Source organism: Osmerus eperlanus, chromosome 15, assembly GCF_963692335.1.
Source record: "Osmerus eperlanus chromosome 15, fOsmEpe2.1, whole genome shotgun sequence".
NCBI lineage: Eukaryota > Metazoa > Chordata > Actinopteri > Osmeriformes > Osmeridae > Osmerus > Osmerus eperlanus.
Genome location: NC_085032.1, coordinates 3,330,437 through 3,343,590, shown reverse-complemented (window position 1 = coordinate 3,343,590; position 13,154 = coordinate 3,330,437). Strand labels below are relative to the sequence as shown.

The window sequence follows — 13,154 nt, the reverse complement described above, 5'->3', positions numbered from 1 at the left end:
AGCATTGCTAATAACTGTTATCGACAAAATCATACTACAGCTTGCGGTTGTGATGAACATAAGGTCGGAACAGCACCTATTTTCAGAAACAGCTTCATATAAAATCCTGCTTTACATTGTCCCAGATTTTCAAAACTCTCCTCAGTGAAATGGTTCGAGCAAATGTGTAATTGAGGGTTGAACTGCACAGGGATCTTCTACGGTATAGACAATCATCAGCCATGCCCATCGAGTATTTGGTTCCTTGGGAAGACTATGAAAAGTGTCAGCATTTCCTGTACAGCCTGAACACTGCATTTACGACCGTGGTCCATTTTCAATATCCTTGAAAAACTTCAAAACTTTCTTCTTTGTAATTCCCTGGAAGTACAAAGAGCAGCGCGCAGCTAAACTAGTGTCTGAGATCTACACAAACCCTGAGATTGGGGCGTGACAAAGGTACAGACAATAGCCAAAAAAGGTGGAGCCACATTTGTGACGTCACAAATGTGGCTTTTTGGAAACCGACCGTTTTACAGCAGCAGTTTCAAATTGTGAGATTTGCATAGGAAAGAGGTGTCAATGGTTCACTGTATGTCCATTTTACCCACCGAACTGTCGTTATTCAACTATGACAAGGTAAACTCGGTTTTGCAGTCATTGACCCCTTCAAGGACTTACATAGACATTCATTTATCCAACGTCCCTCGCCCATGGAACCGCATGAAACATCTTGTATTTACATTACTGATTAAAACCAATTTTTTTATTAAATTTGGCGAAAACTGGCAATTACTACCAGCCAGCACATCGTATGAGTAAACTTTTATTTTTATATTATTTTTGTGTTTAAGTATACATGTATTTTTCTGGAATTTTGATGGGGGGGGGGCGCCAGCGCCCTTTATTAACAAGCCGCTACTGCCACAGTTGACAGTACATGTCAGAGCACAAACCAAGCCATGAAGTCCAAGGAATTATCTGTAGACCTCTGAGACAGGATTGTATCAAGGCAACCATCTCTGCAGCAATCCACCAATCAGGCCTGTATGGTAGAGTAGCCAGACGGAAGCCATTTCTCAGTAAAGTGCACATGACAGCCTGCTTGGAGTACCTGAAGGACTCTGACCATGAGAAAACAAAATTATCTTTGGCCTGAATGCCAAGCGTCATGTCTGGAGGAAACCAGGCACTGCTCATCACCTGGCCAATACCATAAATTATTTTTTAAGCTTGAAACACAGGAACCAGAAAATGATGAGGTGACATCTCCACAATGAAATGATTGGGCAGAAGCAATGGAATTATAGATATTTTCAATCTTACATAGGAAGTGTAATGTTACATGCATTCATTCCTTTTGAGTGTTCTCGTAGGGCAATAAGTGGTATTCAGCCCTTTCTTGTGTATTTGGATGTTTGTGTTCCCATTGGCTGTTTAAAGTCTCATTGTTGTTGGTAACCATTAACAACCATTTCACAGTAAAGCAAGCTAGGTAATGTTCTTTTCTTTTTATCTGGCTCGATCTTCCTGTGTACGCCTTGGGAAAGCTTTGGGTTTTCACACTCTTGGAAACTCTTTAAGAAAACGCTGTACTTCAATAAACGGACGTACAAGTTCACGTTCATAACGGACTTTACACTTCTTCGTCATTGGAGATACCTAGCGCTACTCCAGTCAATTTAAGATTGTTTAGCTATCTGGTGATGGACGCCTCGCTACGCGCTCAGGTGCCGGAATAGGAAGTAATTAGCAAACTCATTGCACTGTTCAATAGTAAAACAACCAACATTTCTGTTGGTCAAGATTATTAATTGTTTGTGATGAGGATAAGAATGGTAATTCTTATGATTCTGATGACAAAAATAACATAACCATCCTTGACCTGTATGCAGCCTTCACCATTGTCAACCACCACCTGCTCAAAGGGGCACTTCTGAAAGGGGCATGTGGGGAACCACTCTCTCCTGGTTTAGGTCTTATCTGTCTGGGAGAAACTTCTAGGTCTGCTGGAGGTTAGCAACTCACCCCCTTGTTGTTCAAGTCTCATATGGATTGGTGCTGGGACCTCTTCTCTTCTCTATTTTCACCAGATCACTTGGCTTGGTCATTGAATCGCATCGCTTCTCTTACCACTGCTGCAACACTCAGTGGTTTCTCTCTCCTTCCCACTCCCAGAGTCCCAAGCGGTTTGGCTGGCATCTCCTCATGGATGTCCTGCCACCACCTTAAACAGAACACCAACAAGATAGGGCTACTCTTCATCCCTGCCAGATCCTCTCTAGCCACAAATGTGGCTTTTTGGAAACCGACCGTTTTACAGCAGCAGTTTCAAATTGTGAGATTTGCATAGGAAAGAGGTGTCAATGGTTCACTGTATGTCCATTTTACCCACCGAACTGTCGTTATTCAACTATGACAAGGTAAACTCGGTTTTGCAGTCATTGACCCCTTCAAGGACTTACATAGACATTCATTTATCCAACGTCCCTCGCCCATGGAACCGCATGAAACATCTTGTATTTACATTACTGATTAAAACCAATTTTTTTATTAAATTTGGCGAAAACTGTCAATTACTACCAGCCAGCACATCGTATGAGTAAACTTTTATTTTTATATTATTTTTGTGTTTAAGTATACATGTATTTTTCTGGAATTTTGATGGGGGGGGGGCGCCAGCGCCCTTTATTAACAAGCCGCTACTGCCACAGTTGACAGTACATGTCAGAGCACAAACCAAGCCATGAAGTCCAAGGAATTATCTGTAGACCTCTGAGACAGGATTGTATCAAGGCAACCATCTCTGCAGCAATCCACCAATCAGGCCTGTATGGTAGAGTAGCCAGACGGAAGCCATTTCTCAGTAAAGTGCACATGACAGCCTGCTTGGAGTACCTGAAGGACTCTGACCATGAGAAAACAAAATTATCTTTGGCCTGAATGCCAAGCGTCATGTCTGGAGGAAACCAGGCACTGCTCATCACCTGGCCAATACCATAAATTATTTTTTAAGCTTGAAACACAGGAACCAGAAAATGATGAGGTGACATCTCCACAATGAAATGATTGGGCAGAAGCAATGGAATTATAGATATTTTCAATCTTACATAGGAAGTGTAATGTTACATGCATTCATTCCTTTTGAGTGTTCTCGTAGGGCAATAAGTGGTATTCAGCCCTTTCTTGTGTATTTGGATGTTTGTGTTCCCATTGGCTGTTTAAAGTCTCATTGTTGTTGGTAACCATTAACAACCATTTCACAGTAAAGCAAGCTAGGTAATGTTCTTTTCTTTTTATCTGGCTCGATCTTCCTGTGTACGCCTTGGGAAAGCTTTGGGTTTTCACACTCTTGGAAACTCTTTAAGAAAACGCTGTACTTCAATAAACGGACGTACAAGTTCACGTTCATAACGGACTTTACACTTCTTCGTCATTGGAGATACCTAGCGCTACTCCAGTCAATTTAAGATTGTTTAGCTATCTGGTGATGGACGCCTCGCTACGCGCTCAGGTGCCGGAATAGGAAGTAATTAGCAAACTCATTGCACTGTTCAATAGTAAAACAACCAACATTTCTGTTGGTCAAGATTATTAATTGTTTGTGATGAGGATAAGAATGGTAATTCTTATGATTCTGATGACAAAAATAACATAACCATCCTTGACCTGTATGCAGCCTTCACCATTGTCAACCACCACCTGCTCAAAGGGGCACTTCTGAAAGGGGCATGTGGGGAACCACTCTCTCCTGGTTTAGGTCTTATCTGTCTGGGAGAAACTTCTAGGTCTGCTGGAGGTTAGCAACTCACCCCCTTGTTGTTCAAGTCTCATATGGATTGGTGCTGGGACCTCTTCTCTTCTCTATTTTCACCAGATCACTTGGCTTGGTCATTGAATCGCATCGCTTCTCTTACCACTGCTGCAACACTCAGTGGTTTCTCTCTCCTTCCCACTCCCAGAGTCCCAAGCGGTTTGGCTGGCATCTCCTCATGGATGTCCTGCCACCACCTTAAACAGAACACCAACAAGATAGGGCTACTCTTCATCCCTGCCAGATCCTCTCTAGCCACAAATGTGGCTTTTTGGAAACCGACCGTTTTACAGCAGCAGTTTCAAATTGTGAGATTTGCATAGGAAAGAGGTGTCAATGGTTCACTGTATGTCCATTTTACCCACCGAACTGTCGTTATTCAACTATGACAAGGTAAACTCGGTTTTGCAGTCATTGACCCCTTCAAGGACTTACATAGACATTCATTTATCCAACGTCCCTCGCCCATGGAACCGCATGAAACATCTTGTATTTACATTACTGATTAAAACCAATTTTTTTATTAAATTTGGCGAAAACTGGCAATTACTACCAGCCAGCACATCGTATGAGTAAACTTTTATTTTTATATTATTTTTGTGTTTAAGTATACATGTATTTTTCTGGAATTTTGATGGGGGGGGGGCGCCAGCGCCCTTTATTAACAAGCCGCTACTGCCACAGTTGACAGTACATGTCAGAGCACAAACCAAGCCATGAAGTCCAAGGAATTATCTGTAGACCTCTGAGACAGGATTGTATCAAGGCAACCATCTCTGCAGCAATCCACCAATCAGGCCTGTATGGTAGAGTAGCCAGACGGAAGCCATTTCTCAGTAAAGTGCACATGACAGCCTGCTTGGAGTACCTGAAGGACTCTGACCATGAGAAAACAAAATTATCTTTGGCCTGAATGCCAAGCGTCATGTCTGGAGGAAACCAGGCACTGCTCATCACCTGGCCAATACCATAAATTATTTTTTAAGCTTGAAACACAGGAACCAGAAAATGATGAGGTGACATCTCCACAATGAAATGATTGGGCAGAAGCAATGGAATTATAGATATTTTCAATCTTACATAGGAAGTGTAATGTTACATGCATTCATTCCTTTTGAGTGTTCTCGTAGGGCAATAAGTGGTATTCAGCCCTTTCTTGTGTATTTGGATGTTTGTGTTCCCATTGGCTGTTTAAAGTCTCATTGTTGTTGGTAACCATTAACAACCATTTCACAGTAAAGCAAGCTAGGTAATGTTCTTTTCTTTTTATCTGGCTCGATCTTCCTGTGTACGCCTTGGGAAAGCTTTGGGTTTTCACACTCTTGGAAACTCTTTAAGAAAACGCTGTACTTCAATAAACGGACGTACAAGTTCACGTTCATAACGGACTTTACACTTCTTCGTCATTGGAGATACCTAGCGCTACTCCAGTCAATTTAAGATTGTTTAGCTATCTGGTGATGGACGCCTCGCTACGCGCTCAGGTGCCGGAATAGGAAGTAATTAGCAAACTCATTGCACTGTTCAATAGTAAAACAACCAACATTTCTGTTGGTCAAGATTATTAATTGTTTGTGATGAGGATAAGAATGGTAATTCTTATGATTCTGATGACAAAAATAACATAACCATCCTTGACCTGTATGCAGCCTTCACCATTGTCAACCACCACCTGCTCAAAGGGGCACTTCTGAAAGGGGCATGTGGGGAACCACTCTCTCCTGGTTTAGGTCTTATCTGTCTGGGAGAAACTTCTAGGTCTGCTGGAGGTTAGCAACTCACCCCCTTGTTGTTCAAGTCTCATATGGATTGGTGCTGGGACCTCTTCTCTTCTCTATTTTCACCAGATCACTTGGCTTGGTCATTGAATCGCATCGCTTCTCTTACCACTGCTGCAACACTCAGTGGTTTCTCTCTCCTTCCCACTCCCAGAGTCCCAAGCGGTTTGGCTGGCATCTCCTCATGGATGTCCTGCCACCACCTTAAACAGAACACCAACAAGATAGGGCTACTCTTCATCCCTGCCAGATCCTCTCTAGCACAAGAGCTCTCCGTCACTTTTGGCATAATCTCTGTAGCACGGTCTTGCTCTGCAAGAATCGTCATTCAAGAAACACATTACTCGTAAGATGCTGACCTGCCTGTCTTCAAGCCATGGTCTCAAGGCTCTCCTCTTCCAGCTTCACCTCACCCATCTACCCTTGCCTTGCCTGAGGGGACAAAAAGCAGCACTTAGCAGTTCATTACTTCTTGTGATTCCTGCAAATGTGTTACTTCTCTGCATGTTATATTAGAGATTCTGTTGTTCCACTGTCTAGTAAGGGAGTGCAACCACAAAAGTGCTTGAGGTGTTGTTGAATTTTGCTGCTCTGTACTATGCACTTCTGTAATTGAGATGGTATGGTTGCAGTTAAGCCTAGTTAAGATACTTTTATTTTTGTTAGCTTTGCCTGGTAGCTGAGATGTGGTTCCTTTTCAATGTGGCAAGTGACCACCAAAATTCAGTTTGAACTATGCACTTCCAATTCTTGATCTTCTACTGTACTTTGTACTATCAGAATCAGAATTTGTTTTGTTTGCCATGTAAGTTCACACAAACAGGGAATTTACTGCTTTGGATAAAAGCACTAAATGAATATAACGTAAAATGTAAATGATGGTGGTGATGATGATTGTTCTGCCCCCGCTTCTGTGTGTGTGAGGCGCAGCCTAGACTGCAACATTAGCTCGGCAGATAGCTAACAGTTTCTCCAAGATAAAGAATGAAGCATGAATGATCCTTTCCAAGCTCTTTACTGAGGAAGCACTGTAAAACTACAAAGAACAATTTAATTTGATTACAGATATATTGTCTGTTGAAGACGTATGTAGCAAATGTGTTAGCCTATTTAATCAAATACACATTAGAACGATCAAAAGGATCAACAAAGGATTTAATTACTAATGTCAAGATACTTACAGGCAAATGTTTTTCTGGCCAACTTAAATCGAGAGAGAAAAGATGTGTACCGTTTACTTCACAATGTATAATTGAACTGTAGCGAGACCGTTAGAACAACATAAACATTACAATACGTTACCACTATGGGTCTCCCTTTCCCCAAATAAACAACAGAACATCACAATGACATTGATCATGTTTGCCAACTTCCAGGGCGTGCAGTGTGGCAACGGACGCTTTTTGTCTTGTAGCATGGGTTTTTCTTTTTGATATGTTTTAATCTACGTGGATTTCTGTTTGGCCTGTCATCCAGAGCTTTTATTCGCTGGTTATTTTAGATACAGAACTTTCCTTTAATGGGATTGCACTCTACCGCACATTTACATTTAGTCATTCCCAAGAGCAGATGCTCTTATCCAGAGCGACTTACAGTAAGTACAGGGACATTCCCCCGAGGCAAGTAGGGTGAAGTGCCTTGCCCAAGGACACAATGTCATTTTGCACGGCCAGGAATCGAACCGGCAACCTTCTGATTACTAGCCCGATTCCCTAACCGCTTAGCCACCTGACTCCCACACATTTCTTGTGATCCCAGAGAGACTAATTGCTGAAGGATGAGACAGGTGTGTGGTTGGTTTGTCCTTCCTTATCAGATTTAGTGACCGCTGGGCAAAACTTTAGGGCTTACCTTGCTTTGAGTAAGTCCTGTGTGACTAAGCCCTGGTAGAATGGATAGGATAAAATGTTAGTCAGACCAATCTTTATTTTGGGGGACTTTAACACCTGTAAACTTTCAGGTCACCTTGCTGCTGTATGTTCACTGTCTAACGCGTCAGCTGCAAATCCTCAATCAGTGTAATGGAAATGTGTGAGGCGTACAGAGGTGTGTAAACCAAACCAGGCCTGATGGTCTGAGGATGTGTGTGATTAAGAGCTGTGTTCCTCAACTTAAATCTGTCACAAAACTGTTTCAGAAGTTGGTTGATCTACATTTAGTGCCACAGTCATGTAAATTGTACACTATTATTTCAGTACCTAAAAAAACACGTTTCACTTTTAAATGATTTTAGGACAGTTGCCCTGTCAGGTTTTTTAAGTAAGTGTATGGCGAGTCATAGTGAGTTGTCTAATGTTGACCATTTGAAATGGACTTGAGCCATTTCAATTTTCTTAGAGGTGTTGGAAAAGCACTAATGATGCAATCTCACTGTGAGAGTGGCATTATCTGAATAACTTGTTTTAAATACAAGTGCACCCCAGGGTTGCATATCTTCACCCGAACTGTTTGCCATCATTACTAATGAGATGGAGATCCAAGTTTCCACTTCTTATCTTTATAAGTACACTGTGGCCTTGGGTGGTTTGCTGTATCTCTATCTGTCTGTTTCTGTCTGTCTGTGTCTGATGGTAAGGGTAATAATGATGGTGGTTTTTGACCCTACAGCAGAGCAGCAGGCCAATAAGCAATGTGAGTTGCCTAGCGACGAGGCAGGCATCATTTGGGACAGCATCTGCTTTGCCTTCCTGTTGCTACAGCGACGTGTATTTATGAGCTACTACTTCCTGCATGTGGTGGCGGACATCCGCTCTGCTCAGATCCTTGCCTCCAGGTGTGTGTGTGTGGAGTGTTGACATTTCTGTAAACATATGTAGAAATTATGCACAGTATTTAAATATTATAAAAGCTAATGTGTTATTCCATAGATTAGGGTGTTGAGTTTCTTGTATAAGCCACATTTTAAGATCTTTACCAAATCATACTATATTGACAATTCTGTTGTGTGCGTGGCATGGGCATGTGTGTTCAGAGGAGCGGAATTGTTCCATGCCACCATAGTGAAGGCTGTCAGAGCCAGACTGGAGGTGGAGAAGAAGTCTATGGACCTGCTGAAGAGACAGTGAGAACACACATACAGTACATAGTGTTCACACACATATGGAAAACACACTCTTCATGTACCACACACACCCTCCTTTTGGTCCTGTCAGGATGGACCGGATTAAGAGTCGTCAGAAGAGGTTCAAGAGAGGCAAAGAGAGGCTGCTGACTCTGGTCCAGGAGAGCACTGAGACCCACCAGGACCCCCCCAGACTGCAGCAGGAGCAGGGTGAGAGACAGTCATGTGGGGCTTTGATCGATCTGAAACGCAGTGGAATGTCTCTTTAGCAGCATGATCTCCCATTTTCCTCAGGTCAAACTGAAAGAGAGAAGAAAGGAGGGAGAAGGAAGGAGTGGTGGAGGCCCTGGGTGGACCATGCCTCCAGTGAGTCCCCCCAACTCCGGATCCCCTGAACATCACAATCCCAACACACGAACATAATGGGATTGATACAAATTGGTCATTTTTAGCTGTAATTATACTTTAAGTACTGCTGTTTAAAGAGAATGAGAAGGGTGGTGATGGTACTGTCATTAGTTGTGGATAATCCCACTGTCTGTAAAGGCGTGTTCTGTCCTTCTAGTGGTAAGGAGTGGGAACTACTACCTGTTTGAGTCAGACAGCGAGGAGGAGGAGGAAGAGGAGGAGGAGAAGAAGGAGGAAGAGCAGCCAAAGAAGTCTGCCTTCCAGGTGTGTTACACTCAAACATCCAAAACTTTACTTTTTTTCAGAGAGAAGGAAAATATAATCCAACAAAATAGGCCTCTGAGACAACAGGACAGCCATATTATACAAACGTGATTTGAATCTAATTAACCTGGGTAGTATCTAGTTATCCAGGTTATTATCTCGTTAACAAGGTTAAATGGACTGCATTTATATAGCGCTTTTCTACCTTAGCGGCACTCAAAGCGCTTTACAATGTTTGTCATTCACCCATTCATACTCTCACTCACACATACCGACCGTCACACCATAACGTTCTGGTCAAAGTTCTCTGAACGTTCTAATCGTTCAATTTTGAGCGTTCTAGGGCGAGGTGGACACATCTGGCGTGTGACTAACGCATGACTAGGGTGGGACTAACGCATAACTAGCGAGGGACTTACGCATGAGGAGCGTGTAACAGCGACCAAGTAAGACACCTCTGAAAACTATTAGCGTGTGACGACGTGTCACTGGTGTGTGAATAACGACAGAGTAGCGTTTTGCTATGCGCGACAAACATTAGACAAGCGTGTTGAGCGTGTGACTAACGTGTGAATAACGACAGAGTAGCGTTTTGCTGGCGTGTGGGTTTTTTGACCAAACGGGTATAAAACACTGGAAAATCTGTGGATTCAGTTGTTCTGAACAGTAAACATCATGCTGCCTAGACGACATAAGGGTGCGAGGGGGGCTTATGCTACTAGCGAGTGAGTTGTTCACTTCAAAGCAAACGATGAATAACAACTAGCGCTAACTAACTAACGCTAGGGTTAGCTGTTAACCCTAATTAGTAGGGATGGGCGAACGATGCCTTGTGAAGCTTTGGTGGTTTCTTCCGGATTGTGCTGGCCCAAAGAGCCGAACTATCGGCACATTGAAAATGAACAGCGTCATATAGCAGCCGTTTAAACTGGCTGAATGAGGCGTAGTGGTTGTCTCCGACGGTAGACTACCCTACGTTATTTAATATTTTAATTAAGGCTACATGTGTTCATTTTTATCTGATATTAGTGCTCACACATTAAAATGTTGTGATACATCTGAAGGCCGTTAGAATTATATCATTTTCTCACAGTAAAAGTTAAAGAATATCTTCCGAGGCTCCCTGCACTGGGGCGCGAACTCGGGTAACCAGCCTCGCATTATCAATACGTTGTCGTACAACGCTTTAACCAGCTACACCACCGAAAAAGCCGTTAACTGTTGATACGGGTGGACGGACTTTATACGACACGGTTTTTATATCAATTAAACTAGATTACACAGATGTTTTCTTATTCTTAACATTTGTGATATGTAGGCCTATTGTGAACTGGAGGGACTTTATTTTTACTCATTATTATTACTGTTGACAATGTTGACGAATCATCAACATTTGTTTTCTGGGCACTGTATAGACCTACCTAGTCCTATCATGTTACGTTTCATTTCAATAAAATAACACAACACTCAAGTGCACGGATTTATAATTATTACAATACGGATTTGGCTAAATAATACTGACTGATGGAAGAAACTCGAGCGATGCCTGGTGCTGCTTCTCTGGCAATGTGAGATTTGTCTTTAACAAGAAGCGGTGGCTTCGTTCCTTCTATGGCTCTGGTTCAGAAGAGCGGCAAGACTTCGAACCAGTTTGTGATGTTTGAAGCATTGAACGTCATCTATCACGTGGTTTCGTAATTTGATACAAGCTCAAACACTTTTTCGAAACTGTGCGTATTGGTTTTGCGACACAAGCATCGATGCGTCAGTGTCATACGTCCCATCCCTACTAATTAGTTGTTAGTTAACCATAACAAACTGTGATCCTAACCCTGAACTGAGTTGATTTATTCTCAAATGGAAAACCCAGACTTTTCGGTTCCAGAAAAGCTGATTTGAATGAGTTAAATCAACTCGAGCAACTTGAGGACTCGAGCTGCAGCGTTCTGAATCAGCTGCAGCTTTCTGATTGACGTTTTACAGAGACCTGTGAACACACCGTTACAATAGTCAAGTCTACTGAAGATTAATACATGGACAAGTTTCTCCAAATCCTGTTGAGACATAAGTCCTCTAACCATTGATACATTCTTCAGGTGATAGTAGGCTGATTTTGTAATTGTCTTGATATGGCTGTTCAGGTTGAGGTCTGAATCTATTTACATTACATTTACATTTATTCATTTAGCAGACGCTTTTATCCAAAGCGACTTCCAAGAGAGAGCTTTACAAAAAAGCATAGGTCACTGATAATAACATCGAGATAGCCCCAAAACATTGCGAGTAGCCAAACATGAAGCATACATTGTGAAAAGCAAATAAGTGCCAATGGGGAGAACCATAAGAGCATGTAGTTAAACAAGTTACAAATTAAATAACATGATCCTCAAAAGTACAAGAGTGTACCTGTAGAAAAAGCAAGCAACAATAATATAATATAATTCACAGCGAGTACAGAAGTTAAATCAAGAGCAACAAGTCCCTCAGTAAGAGTCATTGTGTTCCTGGAGGAAGACGACCGTAGGTGGCGGGTGGGGGTGTAAGGCTGGAGGAGAGACTTGATGTAGTCGGGTGCAGTCCCGTTCACTGCTCGGAAGGTCAGTACCAGGGTCTTGAATCTGATACGGGCCATGATGGGAAGCCAGTGGAGGGAGATGAGGAGCGGGGTAACATGGAGAATCTGAATCCTCTGGAGAGGGCAGGTTGCGCCAGCTGGGAGACCGGCGAGCAGCGAGTTGCAGTAGTCCAACTTGGAGAGGACAAGTGCTTGGACTAGCAGCTGGGTGGAATGCTCAGACAGGTATCTCCTGATCTTCCGGATGTTGTAGAGGGTGAATCTACACGACCGGGAGCCTGCAGCAATGTGGGCAGTGAGGGAGAGCTTGTCATCCATGGTAATCCCGAGAATCCATAACTACACCTAGATTTCTGGCTTGGTTTGTGGTTGGTTTGTGGTTTTTAACATCAGCGATTGAAGCTGAGCGCTGACTTTCAATCGTTTGTCCTTGGGACCAAAAACAATTACTTCAGTTTGATCTTTTTTTAATTGAAGAACATTCAAGCACATCCAGTTGTTGATTTCTTCAATGAGTTTACCTAGCCCTTGCATGGGTTTATAGTCCCCAGGTGATAAAGTTATGTTGATTTGTGTGTCGTCTACATAATTATAATAATGGGGAGTCAGATGGCTGAGCGGTTAGGGAATCCGGCTATTAATCCGAAGGTTGCCGGTTCGATTCCCGGCCTTGCTAAATGACGTTGTGTCCTTGGGCAAGGCACTTCACCCTACTTGCCTCGGGGGGAGTGTCCCTGTACTTACTGTAAGTCACTCTGGATAAGAGCGCCTGCTAAATGACTAAATAACACACTTTGTTGTGTTTCATAATCTGAGCCAGTGGAAGCATGTAGATGTTGAACAGAAGAGGCCCCAGTATTGAACCTTGGGGAACACCACGTCATCCTCGTCAGCTCTGATCTGTAATTAGCTACAGACACAAAGTATTGTGAGTCCTTCAAGTAGGATTCAAACCAATTCAGTATGTCATGATCGACCGTGTCGAATGCAGCACTAATATCCAGTAATACTAAAACTGAAGTTCTGTGTCCACTGTCTGTGTTTGAGTGGTTGTCGTTGAAGACCTTAACAAGAGCAGTTTCAGTACTTGGGTGCTGACAAAAACCGGACTGGAAGACATCAAAACTGTTATTTTCGGCCAAGAAGTTGTTCAGCTGTTGAAAAACCACTTTTTCAACATTTTTTTACTTATAGGTCCCATGACATGACATTTTCACTTTAGGAGGTTATTTAACATTAATATGAGTTCCCCTAGCCTGCCTTTGGTCCCCCAGT

General features: G+C 42.7%; 1 protein-coding gene across 1 annotated transcript in view; it reads left to right on the top strand.

The window, feature by feature from the left end:
* LOC134035123 (piezo-type mechanosensitive ion channel component 2-like) overlaps window positions 1-13,154 on the top strand; it is a 113,644-nt gene that overhangs the window by 85,568 nt on the left and 14,922 nt on the right. Inside the window, 5 exon segments of the mRNA XM_062479976.1 lie at window positions 8,179-8,344; window positions 8,543-8,632; window positions 8,724-8,842; window positions 8,927-8,998; window positions 9,198-9,304. Coding sequence (XP_062335960.1) covers window positions 8,179-8,344; window positions 8,543-8,632; window positions 8,724-8,842; window positions 8,927-8,998; window positions 9,198-9,304 — 554 coding nt within the window.